This window comes from Siniperca chuatsi, linkage group LG10, assembly GCF_020085105.1.
Source record: "Siniperca chuatsi isolate FFG_IHB_CAS linkage group LG10, ASM2008510v1, whole genome shotgun sequence".
Taxonomy (NCBI): Eukaryota; Metazoa; Chordata; class Actinopteri; order Centrarchiformes; family Sinipercidae; genus Siniperca; species Siniperca chuatsi.
The window spans coordinates 25,938,459-25,957,122 of record NC_058051.1 but is presented as its reverse complement, the minus strand read 5'-3'; the positions used below and the strand labels follow the sequence as shown (position 1 = coordinate 25,957,122).

The 18,664-nt window shown below is 40.6% G+C and overlaps 1 protein-coding gene and 1 long non-coding RNA gene across 4 annotated transcripts in view; both read right to left on the bottom strand.

The window, feature by feature from the left end:
- Positions 1 to 932: 932 nt before the first annotated feature.
- LOC122883683 lies at positions 933 to 3,272 on the bottom strand. The gene is made up of 3 exons (XR_006379684.1): positions 2,698 to 3,272; positions 2,344 to 2,408; positions 933 to 2,234 (listed from the first exon to the last, which is right to left on the bottom strand). It is a non-coding gene; the product is annotated as an uncharacterized LOC122883683 (long non-coding RNA).
- Positions 3,273 to 13,309: 10,037 nt separating this feature from the next.
- plxna2 (plexin A2) overlaps positions 13,310 to 18,664 on the bottom strand; it is a 164,930-nt gene continuing 159,575 nt past the window's right edge. For all 3 annotated transcript variants that reach the window (XM_044212704.1, XM_044212706.1, XM_044212705.1), the window contains exon 32: positions 13,310 to 17,567. In XM_044212704.1, coding sequence (XP_044068639.1) covers positions 17,472 to 17,567 — 96 coding nt within the window. In that variant the 3' untranslated portion in view covers positions 13,310 to 17,471. The remainder of the gene's footprint in view (positions 17,568 to 18,664) is intronic.

Sequence of the window (18,664 nt, the reverse complement as noted above, 5' to 3'; positions counted from 1 at the left end):
GCCTATAGTGAGTCATTCATTGAACCGCACAAGTACACATGCACGCTTAGATGTACTGTACACGCCTTTTTTCAAATGCTGTAACACACACGCACTGACATCATAGACAAAACACATGCTATATGGGAATCACACCCCATCAGCAGAAAGTGACAAACTTGCACTGACGTGTGGTGCTAGGTGTTCACTGTTCATGTTCACACAGAGATGTGCTGTTTCAGTGATCCAGGCAGACCGCATCTGGAAGCACTGCAGTCCCGCTGCTGGGTTTTTGAGGACTGCCTGGAGACTTGCTTGTCAAACAGTGCAACCATATGAGGCTGAATCAAGCCAAGATCAGGCTGGTGTCTGCGAACGGGTGCTCCTGCTGGTCACCCTCTATGTTTCCGGCCAGATACTTTTTAAAGTTTGTTAAGGGGCCCTTGAAATCGCATCCACAATTAATAAAACTGAAGGTATGATTTAAAAGGTTTAAAGTAAGTTTTGAATGTTTAAACTGTCATTAAAAAGTGAAAAGACTTTAAAGTTTAAGTTCAAAATTTGAATATTTGTAATAACTACTTTGTACATAATATTTGCACGTACACATTATAAGCAATATTACAAAACTCCAGAATTTTTGAACATGCTCGCTGGGAGTCAGTTCGACTTTTAGGGATTTACATCCGCTTTTGCAGATTTATATGCTGGGATTAGTGACACTATTTTAACAGGAGAAAGATCTAACACTCTGGCAAACAAAAACAGCACAACAAATTGAGAGTCAAGACACTGTTTGACTATGTTAGATGTTACTGACACTGCTGAATTGAGCTTACCTACCATGCTGTACAGAAAGCAAATTCCATTGACCTCGTCGTGTGTGGTCATTAATAAATGAGTGATTGATCGTGTTATGTGACGTTAGAAATTATTCATTTAATTTAATAAAAGACAAAAAATACTTCACACTTTTACATAGAAATATCCTTATCTTTTCATCTCAAAAGAAGTGGAAACAAACATAAAGAAAGTTGGTATAATAGTATTTAAAATAGGTCTGGTGGGAATCAAATCCAATTGCCAATCTTTGGCAGTAATTTTGTCTCATTATCACACTATTAGAAAATCATTTTTGAAGGGGTGTAACACAGTGGATTAACCCTTAAACTGCTCAAACAGAAATAAAGGAAAACAATGCAACATGATGCAGTGAAAACCTGATTAAAAGTAATAGGCCAGGGTAATATAAATATGTGGACATATTCACCATGTTTTCAAATCCATCTTCCAACTTCTCCTCTGGCATGATATTCATTTGTGGAAGATTATCTTTGCACAGTACAGTTAACATGTATTTGAATGCGAAGCATGTGTCTGATTACAGCTGAAGAATCCTGATTAGCTAAGCCTGGCAGGGGAGTATTTCTGGCGGATTTAACTTATATCTCTTTCTCCCTTCCTTCTCCCCCCTGTAGTTACCCGCCCTATCTTAACATTTGACTTATTTTAGTTTAAATGCACAAAGAATATCTGTGCAGTGAGGGGGACACTGCCAGGATATCACGAGGATCAGCACATGGTAAGAAAGAATCTGACCCTCAGGATAATGTTTGGCTTTTTTTTAAAAGAGGTTTTGGTATTTTTTGAGTCTTAGAGCCAGCTGGATGAAGCTATTATAGGAGCATGACTGACATGTGACTTTATAGGCAAACAGGTATAAATATGGAGGTAATATTGGTTACATTAAAAGCTCACATTTTGCTAAAATGCATGAATTTGAGAACATTGCAAGAGAGATCATGTGGCTAAATTGTTACTGTTCCCAAAAATAGTCCTGGTGGCCAGGATGGGACATGTGCAGTGCCACAATAAATTTTGTTAAAGTTTGTTAAGATAAAACTATCAACACACATTCTGGAAGTTGAGAGGCTTTCCTCTTTTTAGGAGGATTAGGAGGGTGAATGCAGAGTAACTCAGTTTGGAGAGACTTCCCAGGCACAGACATCAGTAATGATTTGACCAACGGGGTGGAGGAAAGGTGATGACAATGCTGGTGCTTCTCCATTCAGTCTGATGGGCTCCTCTCCTCCCTCAACATCCTGTTGACCTACCCATCTATTGCCATTCCCGCATATAAATTCCTCTTCTGTTTCCTGCCATTCTCCTTGTGCATGATGTGTCTTAACAGCCAGGCATCCACCCTGCCCTGTGTCCAGAAGTGTGCAGACAGACCCAGCGATGACCCCAAACCACTGAAAGACAAACATGGAAATGTATTTATATTCACCCTTAACCCTGTTGCTTGTGCTACCATGATGCCCTTCCTTCCGTGTCTGTAAGGCCGTGTGAAATGAGACAGACCTGGCCAAGTGTTTCCGCACCGTAATGGCGGGGCAGCACCAGAGTCCAGTTTCTCACCAAGGAAGCTGGGTGGAAAGAGCAACACAGGAAGACAAAATGGAGGCAACAACATGGTGTAACACAGCTGCCAGACCTCTGCAGAATTCTCTGGAGAGTTGTTCAGTGTAGAGCATATCCCACACTCTCAGGTCTGGGGTAGCTCAAACGTGTGAACAATGAAGATATACTTTGATAAGAGGAAATCGATGGTACTGGGATCAGTTAGAGCATTTCGGCCCAGGCAATAAGTTAAGAACTTCATCCCACTTTACCCATTAAACAAAAAGAAAAAGAATAAAAAGAAAGAAGCCGCACCTGAAGCCACAAATTCAGTCAGTCTCGATAATCTTGTGTAGAGTTGGAGAAATGTTCCCTCTCTTATTCATGTAGTTCCAATATGCATGACCTGCTTGCTTTATTGATTGAGAGTCTGCGTTGTTGTATTTTCCAAAACACAGAGTCCAATGCCAAGAATCCTCCATTTCCTTCTCCTCCCACCTTTAACTCTCCTTCATTCTCTCCATTGCCTTGATGCCATACAGATGTTCTTCTTTAGCACTCCCCTCTGGAGGAAACCTACTGCTATTGTTCATAAAATCAGTCCCATGGTACCAGCTGACCCAGCCTAACGCACAACGCATGCACGTACTGTGTGCATGAGCAGACAGTCAAGCATACTCAGTCTTGGACACATATGATTAGATGCAGAACAAAGCAAGGAAAGTTAGTAAACATAGCAACAATTGCAACACTTTTTGGAAAATCCAGACTGAGAGAGCATGTTAATAACAAAACTCAGTGTCCTCTCACACACATCCCCCCTTTCTCTCTCTCTGTCTCTCTTTCTCGCTCCACAACCTCCCTTTGAGTCTCCTCTTTGTCCCCAGCTTCCTCATGTCCTTTCCCTTGTTTTTTTGAAAAGGGCAAACTCTACATGCCTGTAACTAGCCCTAATTGGCTCTGATTGGGTGGCTCGGTAGACATCTTGAAGTGATTTATGCTCAAGGTTGAGAGGGCTGTGAAGGTTGGGAGTGCTCAGAGATTCTCATTCATAACCCCAGGATCTTTAAATCCCCGATCCAGATTTTCTTTGAGTGTATCTATTATGGGTCTATGAATATTGGTGCAGAAGAAAGCCCACTTGCAGAGAATGACACCAAAGCATTAAGTACTTCAAAAGGCATTTCACAACTCATAGTTCACTGCCACATACTTCTGACTTGTAATTCCAGTTTATGCAAGTATATTGAGCAATTATTTAAAATTCCTTAATGTCCAAGTTATATAACTATTCTGATGTTTATTTGCCACAACAGCGAGGGGGAAAAAAGGAAACAAAGAGGGAGAAGAACAAGGACAAGAAATGTCACCATATCATTTTCACCAGCACTATTTAAACAGTCCTTGTTTTTATGTCAAATAAATATCCTGACATGGTTAACTTTCAGGACTGTTCTTTTATCCATCACAACAAAGAGGGAGCACGGAAAATGAAATGCTGCTGTTTGTATGATACCAGACAAGAGCAACCCACTATAGTACTGGCATCCTGTAAGTACATAATAAACTGTGTGTGTTCTGGCAGCACATGGCCAGATAAAGTCTGTGGGATTAATTCATTAGAAAGCTGGCTGCCCAGATGGCTCTCATTACATGTATCTGTTCGATTCATCTCTGGAGTACTTTCACATAAGTCAAACTGCCGGCAGTAACAGTGGTCTTTCAGTATAAAACTTGGTAATTCTAGCCAGTTATAACATTTTTGCCAATGTTCGGTATTTACTGATATTATAGTCTCTAGGGGCCACATTAAAATCTACATCAAGTTCAAATACAACTTTGTTTAAACAGATGTTAAACATTATTATTAATTATTAATTTGTTTTACCACAATATGAAGGATTAGGCCTATTTTTTAAATGACTCTTATTGAACTGTTGTTTACATGAAATTAACATTTCAAAACAGTCTGAGTGGTTTTATTTCTGTTTAGACTTTTCCTGTACTTCATTTTACAAGGAAATTTTTACCACAAAGCTATTTCACATAACAAACCATGAGATGGCACTACAGGACCAGGCTTTTAAAACCATCTCATGCCTGTCACAAAGGGCAACAAGATTTCTGAATGACTCAACTCTGCACTCTTGTGGCAACAGAAAAAAACTAAAGACATCCTCTTGTTTTACATTTCCCCAATTTTTGCCATAGAAAACACATGAAGTTGACTAATGCCATGCCATGAACCTGTCAACGTGTCATAAATTGAGGTAGAGATGAGAGCCAGAGGAAAATATAAGAACATGAGCAGTGCATTCCAGAAAGAAAAAATATCACCCATAGTATTGTGAGGGACCTTGAAGAAAATTAAACTAAGCCAATGGGTAAAAGAAGATGGCAAATAAAAGAATAGTCACAGACAACATGCATCCAAGATCAGATCAGATAGCCTCCAGACTTTACGATGCAGACCTTTTCATTCAATAAACCACCATAAAACGTCTGGAGTGTTTTTTTGGTATGGTGATAAGGGGATGAGGTGGTGTGTGTGTGTGTGTGTGTGTTTTGAAGCAGGGAGCTATACACCTCACCCCAGTTGTTCTCTGAAGTGTTGCTCTGGGCTCTTCGGGAGACGCTCAGGTCCTCCACATCAAATATTCATTTCGCAGAAACTCCTAAGCCTTAAATAATTCTCAAAGAAGTGTGCTGAAAGGGAGCCCTTGCTAACCCAGGCACGTTTCTATCTGGACAATGGATTCAAGGGAGCACGAGGACGGAGACAGAAAGAAGGGGGGTGGCAGAGAGAGAGACACTGAGTGGAAATTGGATCTATTGTATGGGCCCATAACAGATGGCTTGTTTTAAGAGGAATCAAATGGATATACAGTGGGCAAAAGGCCATGTTTAATGACAACAGATTATGGATTAAGAGTAGTGTAAAAATTTAAACATGTTGCTTTGTAATGACAAATTAACATGAATCATGGAAATAGGGTGTACTAACTACCATGAAGGGCTTAGAATCAACCATTCTGAAAATATTTCATGGATATTATCTATTGATTTAGTGGACTCAAGGTTTTTGAAAACCAGCTTTCATTCTAACTGAACAGGCCAGGCTCAACCCTGTCAGTCTGTGTGATAACAACAATCACCTGAGCTCATCTGATCTGACCTTGCTCTCATCCAGGCTTTTATTCCAACCACAATTACACTATACCGGGTGGATAATCTCGCACTCATTACCCCTCCATATCTGAGACCCTGACTGAACGAATCTGTCCCCTCTGGTGAGTGTGTGGCAGGTGGTGTGTCGACTTGGCCCCCGCCCCAGTCCTCGGCCCTGGCGCGCTGATAAGAGCTCAGCGTGGAAAATCAGACAGCGCCGCTCTGGCCTTTCAGAAGCGAGCAGGAGAAAATGAGCCATGAAGGAAATCGGAGGTGATTATCTTTATTATCAGCCAGGGGAGTAACTGTGGAAACGGAGACCTTTGGGGGGAGAGAGAAATGCACAAGCTGTTCCAGCAGCCTGCTGATTGGCCCATACAAGCTCCAGTGGTAATTAACATCTGCATATGCAAACGAGTGCTCCAGCTAGGGAAATTTGGCAGGCGTTTCTCACCTGCACCCTGCGCCTGAAAGCAGCAGGGTAGTTGTGTGTCACTGTGTGTATGTAGTGTGTGTGGGTACACAGGGTGCACAGACGCACGCATAAAATCAAATTATGTGTGTTCTGTGACTTCATATTCATAACACAACCCTGTTCCTGGGTGCACTTGTGTATTTTAATGTCCCTGTGCATTTGCATAGCTGAAAAATACTTACGCCTGCACTTTTTGGAAGCACAGTTGGTATGGGTGGACTGGGGGCACTGGGTCGAGTGGACACCACCCACCCACCTCTTTGTTTTTGCTGTGCGGTGCTAAAAGAGATGAGGCCACACAACAGGAGGCTGTCAGCGGGCCTGCTGGGAGAGCCTCATTACCATCTCAGGGAGCAGGAACAAGTTGCGTCCAGAGAAAGACACTGATCATCAGCCTCGCCTGCTGATAGGGACACTCACAGTGCTCAGAAAAGTGGAAGAACTTGTTGTCAGCAAATGTCAGAGGGAAACTTTCTATACACCTATGCATGAGAGAAGCAGTTAATTAATAGCTGTGCCGTTTCCCTTTTTGAACATATATGTTTGTATAATTCCTAATTATAATTTTCATTTACTGTATGTGTGACTTGTGCCTGTGTGTGTGTGGGAGAGGCTAAAACATACTGCTGAATGAGTTTCTGACCTGTGAATTATGCAGAGCGCCCACTGACGTGGCCGGCGTGTGTTGTGCTGTGGAGTTCTAATGAGAGAGAGGCTAGCGGGCGGCAGGCGAGACAGGCTGCAGAGCACACTGAGAATGACAGCTCCAACAGCGGGAAGCCAGACTATAAATAGAGCCTGTGCTGACAGCTTAGACACCTGGATTCACATTTGTTCACAATTTCCCTCTGTTCAACTTCCACCACCACCTGCATCTCTTTCTTGTGTTCTGTTCAGCCTCGGTGCTGCTTCTTATGTCTTCTCTCTGTCAAAAGTGGCCTTTCTCTCTTTACTTTCACTTTCTCCTGCAATGTGTCTTGGACTGTATCGCCCCTCTCTTCTTCTCATTTCTGGTCACTCATTTCCTTCATCATCTCCAATCAGTTACCTCAAATTAATTTTTGTTATGAATTAATTAATTAAGTTTACCAAACACTTTAAGATGACATTAATCATTCCAACCTCATTACATATAATGTAGCATACACTATAATTGCATTTTACAACAGCATTAAAGTGATGTAAGTAATCAGGATGGTGTCTTTTAAGTAGGAAATATACCTGCTTTTCAAAATATATACAAGTTGGGTTTATGATCTCCAGCCAGAGGTTTTTGGCTAATACACACCTGCTTGACCAAATCCAAGCCTGATTTATCATGGTATGTATGATAATTATAATTTTGAACAATTTGTATTTTTTCTTTATTGAAAACATGTAAATTCAACAACATAGCATCCATATTGTACAAAGACTTGATTCACTTGTATTTTACTCTTTAAGAATGTACTATAGAATCATGAAATATCAAAGTCAAACATTGTTAAAGGATAAGTCTGGTGATATTCTATATATTTATTATTGTCAACAAACCCAATGAAAAGACTAAAATCAACAAGAATTGATTATACTAACAAATATTGCCTGTGTATCCAAAGCCTGTTATAGCTTATTCCTTTGTGCCATAGACCCCTATTGTTGTCATAAACTATTAAAAAAATATCACCAGTAGCTGATTCTGAGAAAGAATCTTTAAGATACAGCCTATGACTGAAATGCATTATGATAAATGGAGCGCAGGTATACAGTGTGGTGTGAAGCACCATACCACATTGTTCCATGCACTCATCAGAAGCAGCTTGGGGCGTTTGCTCAAGGACACTCGGAGTTGTCGCCAATAAATCTAACCTACAGTATGAGTGCTTTTTGGCTTTGGAAGTACAACTCTGTCAACACTGCAAAATGTGGTAAATCGAAACTTTTCTTCATAATCAAATACATTGCTACAAAGTGACAGGTGTGAGCTACAAATCCCTGATGCAGTGGTTTGCCTCATTTGCCTCAAGATGACCTCAAACTGTGGCAAAGGGAAAACAAAGAAATGTAACAACCATCAGGATCAGAATGAGAAACAATGAGGTCCAACAAGATGTCAGGGATTGTTTCATTGTGAAATTAATACCCAACCATTCTTCGAAATGGGGCTGAAATCACCCCTGGCATCCTCTTTTGCCAACTCACATTAATTATTTCAGAATTTGCCTTGTAATCCAGGCTGAGAATCCTACCCAGAACGAATGGGATGTCAGCTTTATGCAACTACTTGTAAAGGCATTACAGGGCGTTAAGTCCTGCGTGGATTTGAATTGGTCTCAGCAGTACAGGATTAGAAACAGCGGGGATTAGACCTTCCCTAGAGAAAATACAGGAGCAGGGGTGGCCAAGGGACTCAATTTATAGAATACATATTGCTCGATACACTGGCTGCACCAGGAAGCTGAGAAGCATTGTTTACACCACTACTCTACCTCAGTAAGCTTGGTCAGACTACACCTTTTCATTTGTGTCATGTAGAAGGATGACCACTCCTCTGTCTGTCTATCTATAATCAGTTAAATCTGATTTGCCACAGGTATGACACTGTTAGGTGTTCGTGTGGAGCAAAATGGTGGTATGGTTGCCAGAATTTCTTTTCTCACAGTGGGGATAATGAAAACAGCCAACAATCACAACAATGTGATTGCTATTACAGAATAAGCTGGTAGAGATGCAGTGTTTTGCTCAAGGAATTTACTTACATGAGCACCTAAACCTTCTCTCTCTGCCCACACTTTTTTCTGCTGCTTACTCTGTAATAAAAGACAGGTGCAACCAAAAAGTGGACAGTTATAAAAAACTATGTGCTTGTGCCTCAATGGTCATCCACAGTTGTCCTCTGTGGAATCACTGACCTCAGGGGCCATTTCATTCCAGCTAAACACACTGACCCACACCTCCATTAGCAACCTAATGTGATTGCAGCCCCTGCAGTGGCACAGAGAAGCTGAGCCCAGTCTGAGCTAACAGACTTGCATGAAGACAAACGACCGCAATTGAGCATGTTACAGCCATGGGTTATTCTGTTAGCCGCTAGCCAGGAAGTGAGAGGGAAATGCAGGATCTCAGTCAGGATGAACCCAGAGCTACAGGGGATGGGAGTGAGAGATGGCCTGTGTCTCTTTGTTACCCACATACTGTAGGAGTTTGGGACCTTAGGACACAGATTTTTAAACTGTGAGGCGGCATTGGAGAGTTGAGGGAGGTGGGGATGGAGAGACGTGAGACAAATATAATAATAATAAACTTTATTTATAGAGCACTTATTAAAACAAAGTTCAAAGTGCATCAGAGAGAGAAATAAAATGCCACAGTGAATGATAAAATACATAAAAACCAATAAAATAAACAGACAGCTCAGGTAAGATCAGGATATGCTTTCCGATAAAAATGCGTTTTCAGAAGAGACTTAAAAGAAGACAATGACTCAGATAACCTAATTTCTTCGGGCAGGTTGTTTCAGAGCTCTGTCCCCCTTAGTTTTCATCCTGGACTCAGGAACAGACAGAAGACCCCTGCCTGATGATCTCAAACTACGTGAAGGTTCATAAGGGATTACAAGGTCTAAAATATAGTCTGGAGCCAGGCCATGAAGAGCCTTAAAAGTAATCAATAAGATCTTAAAATCAATCCTAAAACAAACAGGGAGCCAATGTAAAGAGGCTAAAACAGGTGTGATGTGGTCGAACCTCTTGGTCCTGGTTGAAAGCCTAGCTGCTGAGTTCTGTAAAGTTTTTTGATTAAGACAAGTGAACAGGCTGTTACAATAATCAGGGCATGAGGAGATTAAAGCACGTACAACAGTTTCTGCATCACTAAGATTTCTGAGGTGATAAAAACATGATTGGACAAGCTTAGTGATATGTTGCTCAAAACATAAATTGCTATCAAAAAGGAGACCAAGATTTCTTGCAACAGGCTTGATAAATTGTGACAGGTAGCCAGTAGATGGTTTGTTTTGTGATGTGTCGGGGCCCAATAATAAGGATTTCTGTTTTACTTGAGTTGAGCTGAAGAAAATGGATCGACATCCAGTTTTGTATCGACAGGCAGTCCTGCAGAGAACGTGGCACACTAAGGTCAGTGGGCTTGACAGGGAGGTACAACTGTGTATCATTCACATAACAATGAAACCAAATCCCATGTCTACAGATGAGGCACACCATAATTGATTTGGGAAAACGACGACATGAAGTTATTAATGGCTTCACACAGAATTTCCTATTGGACAAATAAGATGCCAGTCTAGTGCAGTGCCAGATACACCGACCCAGTGCCTCAGTCTATCTAAAATAATGCTATGTAGTGCCATCAGTAGTGTCAAAGGTAGCACTTAAGTCCAACAGCACAAGAATTGAACACATGCCTGCGTTGGCATTCATTAAAAGCTCATTAGTGACTTTGAGAAGGGCTGTCTCAGTGCTGTGGTGCTGACGAAAGCCAGATTGGAACTTTTCAAAGGTATTATTGTTTTCCACAGCAGCATGAAGCTGCTTAGAAACAATTTTTTTGAGAACCTTGGAAATAAAAGGCAGTTTGGAGATCTGACGATAGTTATCCAGGAGGGTGGGATAAAGCCCAGGTTTTTTTAGGACTGGTTGGACACAAACAGACAGCAAATGAGGAGCAATACAATCCATTACTTCCAATAAAAACCTAGTTGGGATTATGTCCAGAGGGCTCGAGGATACTCTCATAAGAGACATGATGTATGTGAGTTCAGGCAGAGTAATAGCTGAAAAATTACTCAAAGAATCCCTGAGCGGGTGATCCACATCTAAAAAGGCAGGATTTCCAGCAAAAGTGCAAAAGAAACTTTTCACAATCATCATCACAATCAGCAGGGGCACAAGGAGAGGCTGGGTTAACTAACTGATCCACAGTCTTAAATAGGAATCTGGGGTTGTGCTGATGGGCAGAAATAAGTGCAGAGAAATGGCATGTTCTTGCATCTATCACTATCCCATTATAAAAGAGTAATAACTCTTTCATAGCCACAAAGTGGACCTGGAGACCTGATTTCTTCCATCTGCGTTCTGCTCTTCTGCATTTCCTTTTACAGCTTCAAATACTTAATTTAACCATGGCTGTTTTCTAGTCTTTGAGTTTGATCTATTTTTCAGAGGAGCTATGAGATCTAAGGTTGAACACAGGTAGTTAAAAGAATCAACCATATTGTTGATGGAGGAATCGGGAAACACACTGCCAGGAGAATTGAACAGTGTACAAAATTTAGAGGCAGTATGCTCATTAAGGACACGTGTGACAGTAGCAGCCTGTAATTCACAGTTAAAAACAATGCATAGGTGATCAGATACGAACATGTCCCTGATTTCCACAGATGGTATTCTCAGACCCAGACTAAAGATTAAGTCTAAAGAGGGGCCACAGAAATGAGTTTGGCCAGACACATGTTGTTGAAAGTTAAGTTGAGTTAGTGATATTTAAAAAGTCAGCAGTAAGGACATTAGAGGAGTCATCAACATGAATATTAAAATCATCACAAAGAACAATTCTATCATATTTTAAAACAAGACTGGATAAAAATTCTGGGAATTCCAACAAGAAGGAGCCAGCTGGTTTGGGGGGGCGCGATAAATAATAGCAAATATGACCGGGAGGGGGCCACCAAGTTTAAACATGAGCACTTCAAAGGAAGAAAAATCATTGCAAGCTATGAGGTTACATATTAAATGCTTCCTATAGACAGTAGCAAGGCTGCCACCTCGACCACAAACCCTAGGGCGGCTAAAGCAGTCAAAATCAGGAGGGCACAATTCAGCCAGCTGACTGTGATCACCAGGAAGTAACCAGGATTCTGTTAAAAAACATAAAATCTAAATCAGTAGAAGAGTTAAAATAATTTAAAATAAACGTTTTGTTAGAGAGGGATCTTACATTGAGAAGAGCCATCTTAAAAAGTATGTGCTGGGTTAGAGCTGAAGTTGAGACTGGAGGTAGGGTTCTGATCTTTATTAAGTTATTATTATTGCTGTGTCGGCTGTGTCTGTTACGTATTAAGGACCTGTGCGAAATTACCACAGGGATTTTAAAAGTAGCGCTAGAAGGATCCGGGCTCCAAATAGCAGCACTATAATCAGTCCACAAGGGGGAGTTAGTGACAGCAGAGGGTGCGTGGCTGTTTTTGGTGGGCAGAGAAGAGAAAGAAGAAGAGCGAGGGGAGACAGGTGATGTAAATAGTCACTGACGTGAGGAGGACAGTACAGGCGCCTGCATGCCGCTTCCTGACTTGTTTGGGTGAAGACCGATCCCAAAATAAGTTAAAATTGTGAATAAAACAGATGTCATGGGTACTGCAGACAGACTGGAGCCAGGTATGAAGGCTGAGGATCCTGCTAAAACAGCATATTCCACGACCCAGTGTAGGAACTGGACCCGAAATGAAAGCATGCTTTCCACTGCTGCTGATCAGGTCAAAGAGGCGGATAAAGTCTGCTTTCGTCAGCTCGGATTGCTGACTCGCGGTGTCATTGGTGCCGACGTGGACTATGATTTTTGTGATAGTTTTCGGGAGTGAAGCCAAAAGTCCGGGGAGCTTTTTGAGGATTTCGGGGGGGTTGTAACTCCGGGAAATATAAGTATATACTACTGCGAGAGGTGAAAGGGCCAGGTGTGTGCCAGTGTTCTGAAAACAGCAGGTCAGTTAGTCTGGTTTGGCCCGCTCATCAACACAGTCAGGACAGCAGCAGCAGTGGCACACAGCTCATGGAAGCTTTTAAACTACTTTAAAACCCTTAGCGTCGCAAGCTGCGGCAACCCGTACTCCTTCACGGAGTCCCAACTGAATCAAATCCGAACAGACATATATAATACACACATTTTTCTATTAAGTGTGACTTAGACTTTCCGGGGATATCATTATCTCCGATGTCCGTCGCGTATAAATGTCCAGAAATGAGCTTAGAAATCGTTGAAAAAAGACCTAAGAATCACCAAATTTTTTAGGTTTTCCTCAGTATTGAAGTAATCCAGTGACATTGCAACCAATAACTGCTAATAACTAATTCGGCATTCTTTTAATGTTGCTAAAATGTAGGCAAAAAACAGGGTTTAAGTTATAGCCCATGTGTAATGTACTGAATCTATGGCAATACAATACCTGTTTACATCCTCCAAAGCATTATGGGAACTGTAGTTCCGGGGGGAATTTATGATTACCTCTTCTCTATTTGCCTAAACTGGGAAGTCGCTCAACAAAAAGACACAAATACAGATTTCAGCTCTATGCAATTTTTAACCAGCAAAGTTTATTTGTATATAACAACAGTACAAAGTGAATCCTTGGCTTGCAAAATAGGTGTGCTTCATATTTACAATAGGTACACAATAATATATTATCATAACAAAACCAAAGCAAATAAAAAAAACAAGAGAACAACCTTTTTTAAATACTTTAAGTTTCTTACAATTTTCACAACACTTTTATAAAACAAGAAGAACAGACAGCCATTATTATTATCATCATCATCATCATCATCATCATCATCATTGCCAGTAATTACTATTTTACAGAACTCCAGTGTCTACAAAGGGTTTGTTTACAATGTGTTTAAAATGGAAGGATACTCATTTTATACTTGGTGATATTTTGACTTGAGAGTAATACATTGATCTGGATTTAATTTCCTCTGTCTGATGCCCTAAAGTAAAAAATAAATAAAATAAAAAAGCTGATTAAATGCTTTGTTTTGTATAAGGAATGACACGTGCCAGTCAAAACCACAACACCATCTCTTCGGCAACACGTTATACTGAGAGCAAAAAAGTGCACAAAGCATCTTCAATTAGCAATCAGCTTGAGCTGAAATGAGGTTGTGTTTGTGAGCATCTATCCATATCTCACACAACTGGCAGTCAAATGGGATTCTGCGCTGCAGAAAGAGTAAACAAACTTTTCTCTTCTCAGTTCAAAGTGAATACAATTTTTCCCAGAAATGAGTGTACACCATGGAAACAAGCTATATCTAGTAACAAAAAAAAAATCTCTTTCACAAAAAAGGTGCATTCAGATGTGATTTAAGACGTGTACAAATTGGCTTTCAGGGATGAAATTGCAGTTAAGACTAATGACGGTGTGGATCGATATGGAATACCAGGCAGAACTAAAGCATGATTTAAAATGCATGCAAAAATCTCACACAAGACAAAAGAAAACATCCTGATATAAATTATCTCTGAGAGAAAAATCAAAGCCACTCACAGCCAATTTGGGTGCCTCTGATTACGTTCGTCACAATTCTGAATACAGGGGCGCTCATCTAAGAGTTGGAAAGACTCTAATAAACATACATTTCATCCCTTGCAAAAAGGAAAAGGCATTTAGGTCCTATTAAAATGATAAAAAGCATTACTCCATACAAGCAATGTGAGGTATGAGGAGGATACAATTCTATTTGCTGAAATTGGGAAGACACCTTAATCAAAAGGAAGAAGCTTTATGTTGTGTATGTACTGTATATGTGCACCATTGTGTACCAATAGATGTTTAATAGTGAGTTGGGGAGTGAGAAGGTGCTTTTTCAGATGAGGGAAAAAAATTACAAGTACTCTTTCCCACTCCTGCCCCCACTGGCCGGACACAGTAGTCGTGTTTCCATCTAATTGTCAAGCGAATTTGAAGCCAACTTTTGAAATGTTGCAAAAACAAAAATGCGAATTAGGCGCATTTCCATCAACTGGTTTGGAGTGAATAAACTAGGCTACGTAAAGGTGTTTCCATTTCCCATTAAGCGCATTAACTCTTTCGAAAAAGGAAAAAAACCCCACCTCAAGCGAGCGTAAAAACTTTTTTTGCAAAATTGAGGAAGTTTTGTTGAATTTTACCATTTCCATCAACCTTTTCTAATGCGATACTTCAAAATGCGCATAAAAATACGTTGATGGAAACACGGCTACTAATAACATGTCAATCATCACCTCATCCTACATTTTTTTCTTGCCTGTTAGTTTGATGTTTTTTTTCTTTCCATCTCCTGATCACACTGTGCACACAACTGACTCAGATCAAAGAGCTGCTTCAAAGCTAGAGCAGGAAACTAGAGCTAAAGGGGTTCTCTCTCTTTCTACCTCTCTCTCGCTCCTCATTTCTCGACACTTCTCTTCAAACAGCTCAGGCAAGCCGAGTGCTGAGCGAGGCGATGTCTGCCTGAGCCAGGCCGTACCCTCTTCACCTTTCCTTTTACTTTATCTCGCTAAGACAGTTCTCAGCAGAGTGCCAGGGCCAGGTATCACTGAAAAACCACTGGGCTCCGTAAGCACGGAAAGGACTGTGCCCGAGTCGAGGACTAATAAGATCAGGAACACTAAGCAGGTGGGTATCTAAGGCCACAGAGAAAAGAAGCACCTTTCACCCACTACTGGTGTTTGTCATGCTCTCAACACACACAATTGCAGTATACTGTGCAAACCTTTAATACTACCTATTTTCAAGTACTTGATGTAAACAACAAGCAAACATATATCTCGGAAGAAAATGAAATCACCTATCCAGAGGACGGAATCTACAGTTTGTTGTCATCCAGCTAGAAGGTTGGAGGGTTACGTCAGCCTTTTAGCTTGTGATGTTTTGGTTTAAGTCAGGAGACGCATCCACATAACATGAAACATGCTCGTTTTTTGTCTGGTTTTTTTTTCTTCCGCATTTTGTTCTCATTCCCAAATCTCCTGCTTATGTTTCGTACCTTTCATGAGTTCTAAACCTCACCATTCCAGTTCTGAAAACTTCAACTTTAACCGGCTCTACACTCCAATATGAGAGCTTTGCTCCCTCTGTAAAGCATAAACCGATTTTTGACACATTAGTGAACAATTTGAAACAACAGGATCTTTTGGCACTTGGTCAAACTAGACCCACGCGGCTAGGCTTCTTATTGTCTGTGCGAGGACATGGGTGGTGGTCGGGTAAGATCTCCCATCAGCTAACATCTCAACTGGCCAACTAGAGCTGGCATGACTTATTGACAATTGATAAAATCAAAGATGGACCCTTAGAACACTTCTGATGTGTGAAAGCATGCATGCAAAGTACACATAAAGTTGATCATGTTCCCAAAGAGATACAAACTGGTTATATAATGGTAGTTTTAGCCTACAGACACCAATTGCTCTTGTCTGGTCTCTACTAACTGTTAGCTGTACATAGTGTGCTGTATGAGCAGCGGCGTCACAGAAGTGACGATACACACTCTCCTCTAGCAGAAAAGTGATTTAGGGTAAATAATGTTTGGGAAGCAGTTGGATGGGCTGGGGCCAGGACAGACAAATGGAGTTGTTCACTTGACGAGCTACTGCAAATATCTATGGGGCTCAGTTCAACTGAGCCCCTTTCTGTTTGCAAAACTCAAATAGTCATACAAACAATCAAACAAATAAAAAAACATTTGTACATTCACATACACTGATTGGCAAGTATCAAGCGGTACATACACAGATGAACTGCTGAAAGAAGCCTTGGACACCAGAGTGATGCTGATTTAAGGTCATCTCCTAAATACACTATAGACTTCATCTCCGTCATCCTCAGTTTAGGTGCAAGCATGCTGGCTGAACTGTGACCACCACGAGTGGAGTTCCATTGACTCTTAGATGATGAGCACAAGTTTCATATTTTCCTGTACACTTCAGATTGAATAAAGAGCAGAGGTTTTGTCCATGTCATGTGAAGCATCAGTCCGAGCAGGAAAGGAGTGAGAGAAGACATGGACCATGGCCTGTTTTACTACCACACTACCCTGATGTAGTGTTACACTCTTTATGTCTTTATACAACAACACTTATGGGATCCTGGGTGGATATTTCAACTGCAACTGATAATATTCAAATGTACAAGTACAAAAATAAAATCTGAGAAATCTGAATGCAAACTCAGCTGTCCAACATGAGATCTGCTCTTCTGCTTCTCGCCTTTTTTTTTTTTTTTAACCGAGTAGAGAATAAATCTGTTTCTCCATTTGATCTCACAGTCCTTCAGGAGTCTTCTTCAGTATGACACAAACACACACTCATGCACACCCACACAACATACAATTTCCTGTCAAACCGAGAGAAAATATCCTTTGAGAAAAAGAACCAACCAAAAAAAATAAATACAAGCAATGTTGTTGCCTTCTCTGCTGATGTTCCTTCCTTATGCCATTATCAGCTCCAGCTGCAGGGCCTCTATCTTAGTCTGTGGGCCCTTAGCTGGTGCCATCATGGAAGGAAGTGGGAGAATAACAAACTAAAGCAGTTGTGTGTCTGTCTGGCTGGGGATACAGAGAGGTCCCAGGTCTGGTTCATGGTTCTAGCTCCCATGATGAGAGGTAAGTAATGCGGGACCTTTTTTGGGAGGTCCTGTAGAGATTGTGGTCCTGTCTCTCTGGTTCTCTCTCTCTTTCAGTAGGGGTCGCTCTCAGCTCTCGAGGGACATGGCAGAGATGAGCTGCTCCACCTTGTAGGCCAACCGCTGCTTCCTTGCCTGTTCATCCTGCTCCAGGGCCGCCGTGATCTGTGCAGAAGAAAACACTGCGGTCAGATACCAGCCATAAAAAATACATGGTGTGACTGTGTCCTTGTTGGTTATGATGCATTTATAGAATTAGATCTGATAACATTTAATAGAAACTAATTAATTTTCTTTATGGAGTAGAGCCTGTTTTTTTTAGGTTTCTATATGGACATCACATGAAAGAAAAAGTAAAGAATTACATCACTGCCTTTGTCTTTGACAACATTGAGAAAAATGTATGTATTAGCCTTTCCTCTTTTATCTTCTGAGCCCATTTCTTGTAAATTTGGCATTTGTCAAGTTGGGTTCAAAAGGGATTTAGACAGGCTCCCCTCTTCATTCTCTCATCTAGTGTTTGCCTTGTCAGGATGAATGTATGTCAGAGTGACACCAACACACATGGCAAAGGCCTTTAATATGAATAGAAAACAGCAGGGGGGAGACTACGATATGGGCCACTTCTTTATCACCTTTGATATAGATCCACATGCTGCAGCTGTTATTTAAACATATGATTTCTGTTTTGCTACTGTGTATCTGTTTGCTACTGTACATTCATTTAACATCAAACTACACTAGACTGGAATGCAGTGTTTGACTAAATAATTGATGATTCGAACAAAATAATTAATTAACCCCCTTATGCAATATGTAATTTCAAATATTCTGAGGTAAGAGATAAATAATAAATGAATATGAGAGAAAAATGTCTCCCACAATGTACCATTTAATAGTCGTCACCGTCACATTTTAGATTACTAAAGGAATAGTAATTTTCCTTTACTCATTCATTGTTTTTGGCCACTTATTCATACTCAAGGTCACTCAGAGGCTATGTCAGCAAAGGCATGAAAATACATCAATTGTGTATATATATATATATATATATATATATATATATATATATATATATATATATATATATATATATATATGTGTGTGTGTGTGTGTATGAATATCTGGTTTGTACAAACATTTTGTCAACCTAACTCTCAAGTTATCTACTGCTGTAAAAAAAACCAATAGCAGTGTTTATTATTATTGTTTATTTTTGTGCTTTCAAATATTTTATATGGCGTGTCATGTGGCAAGTGAGG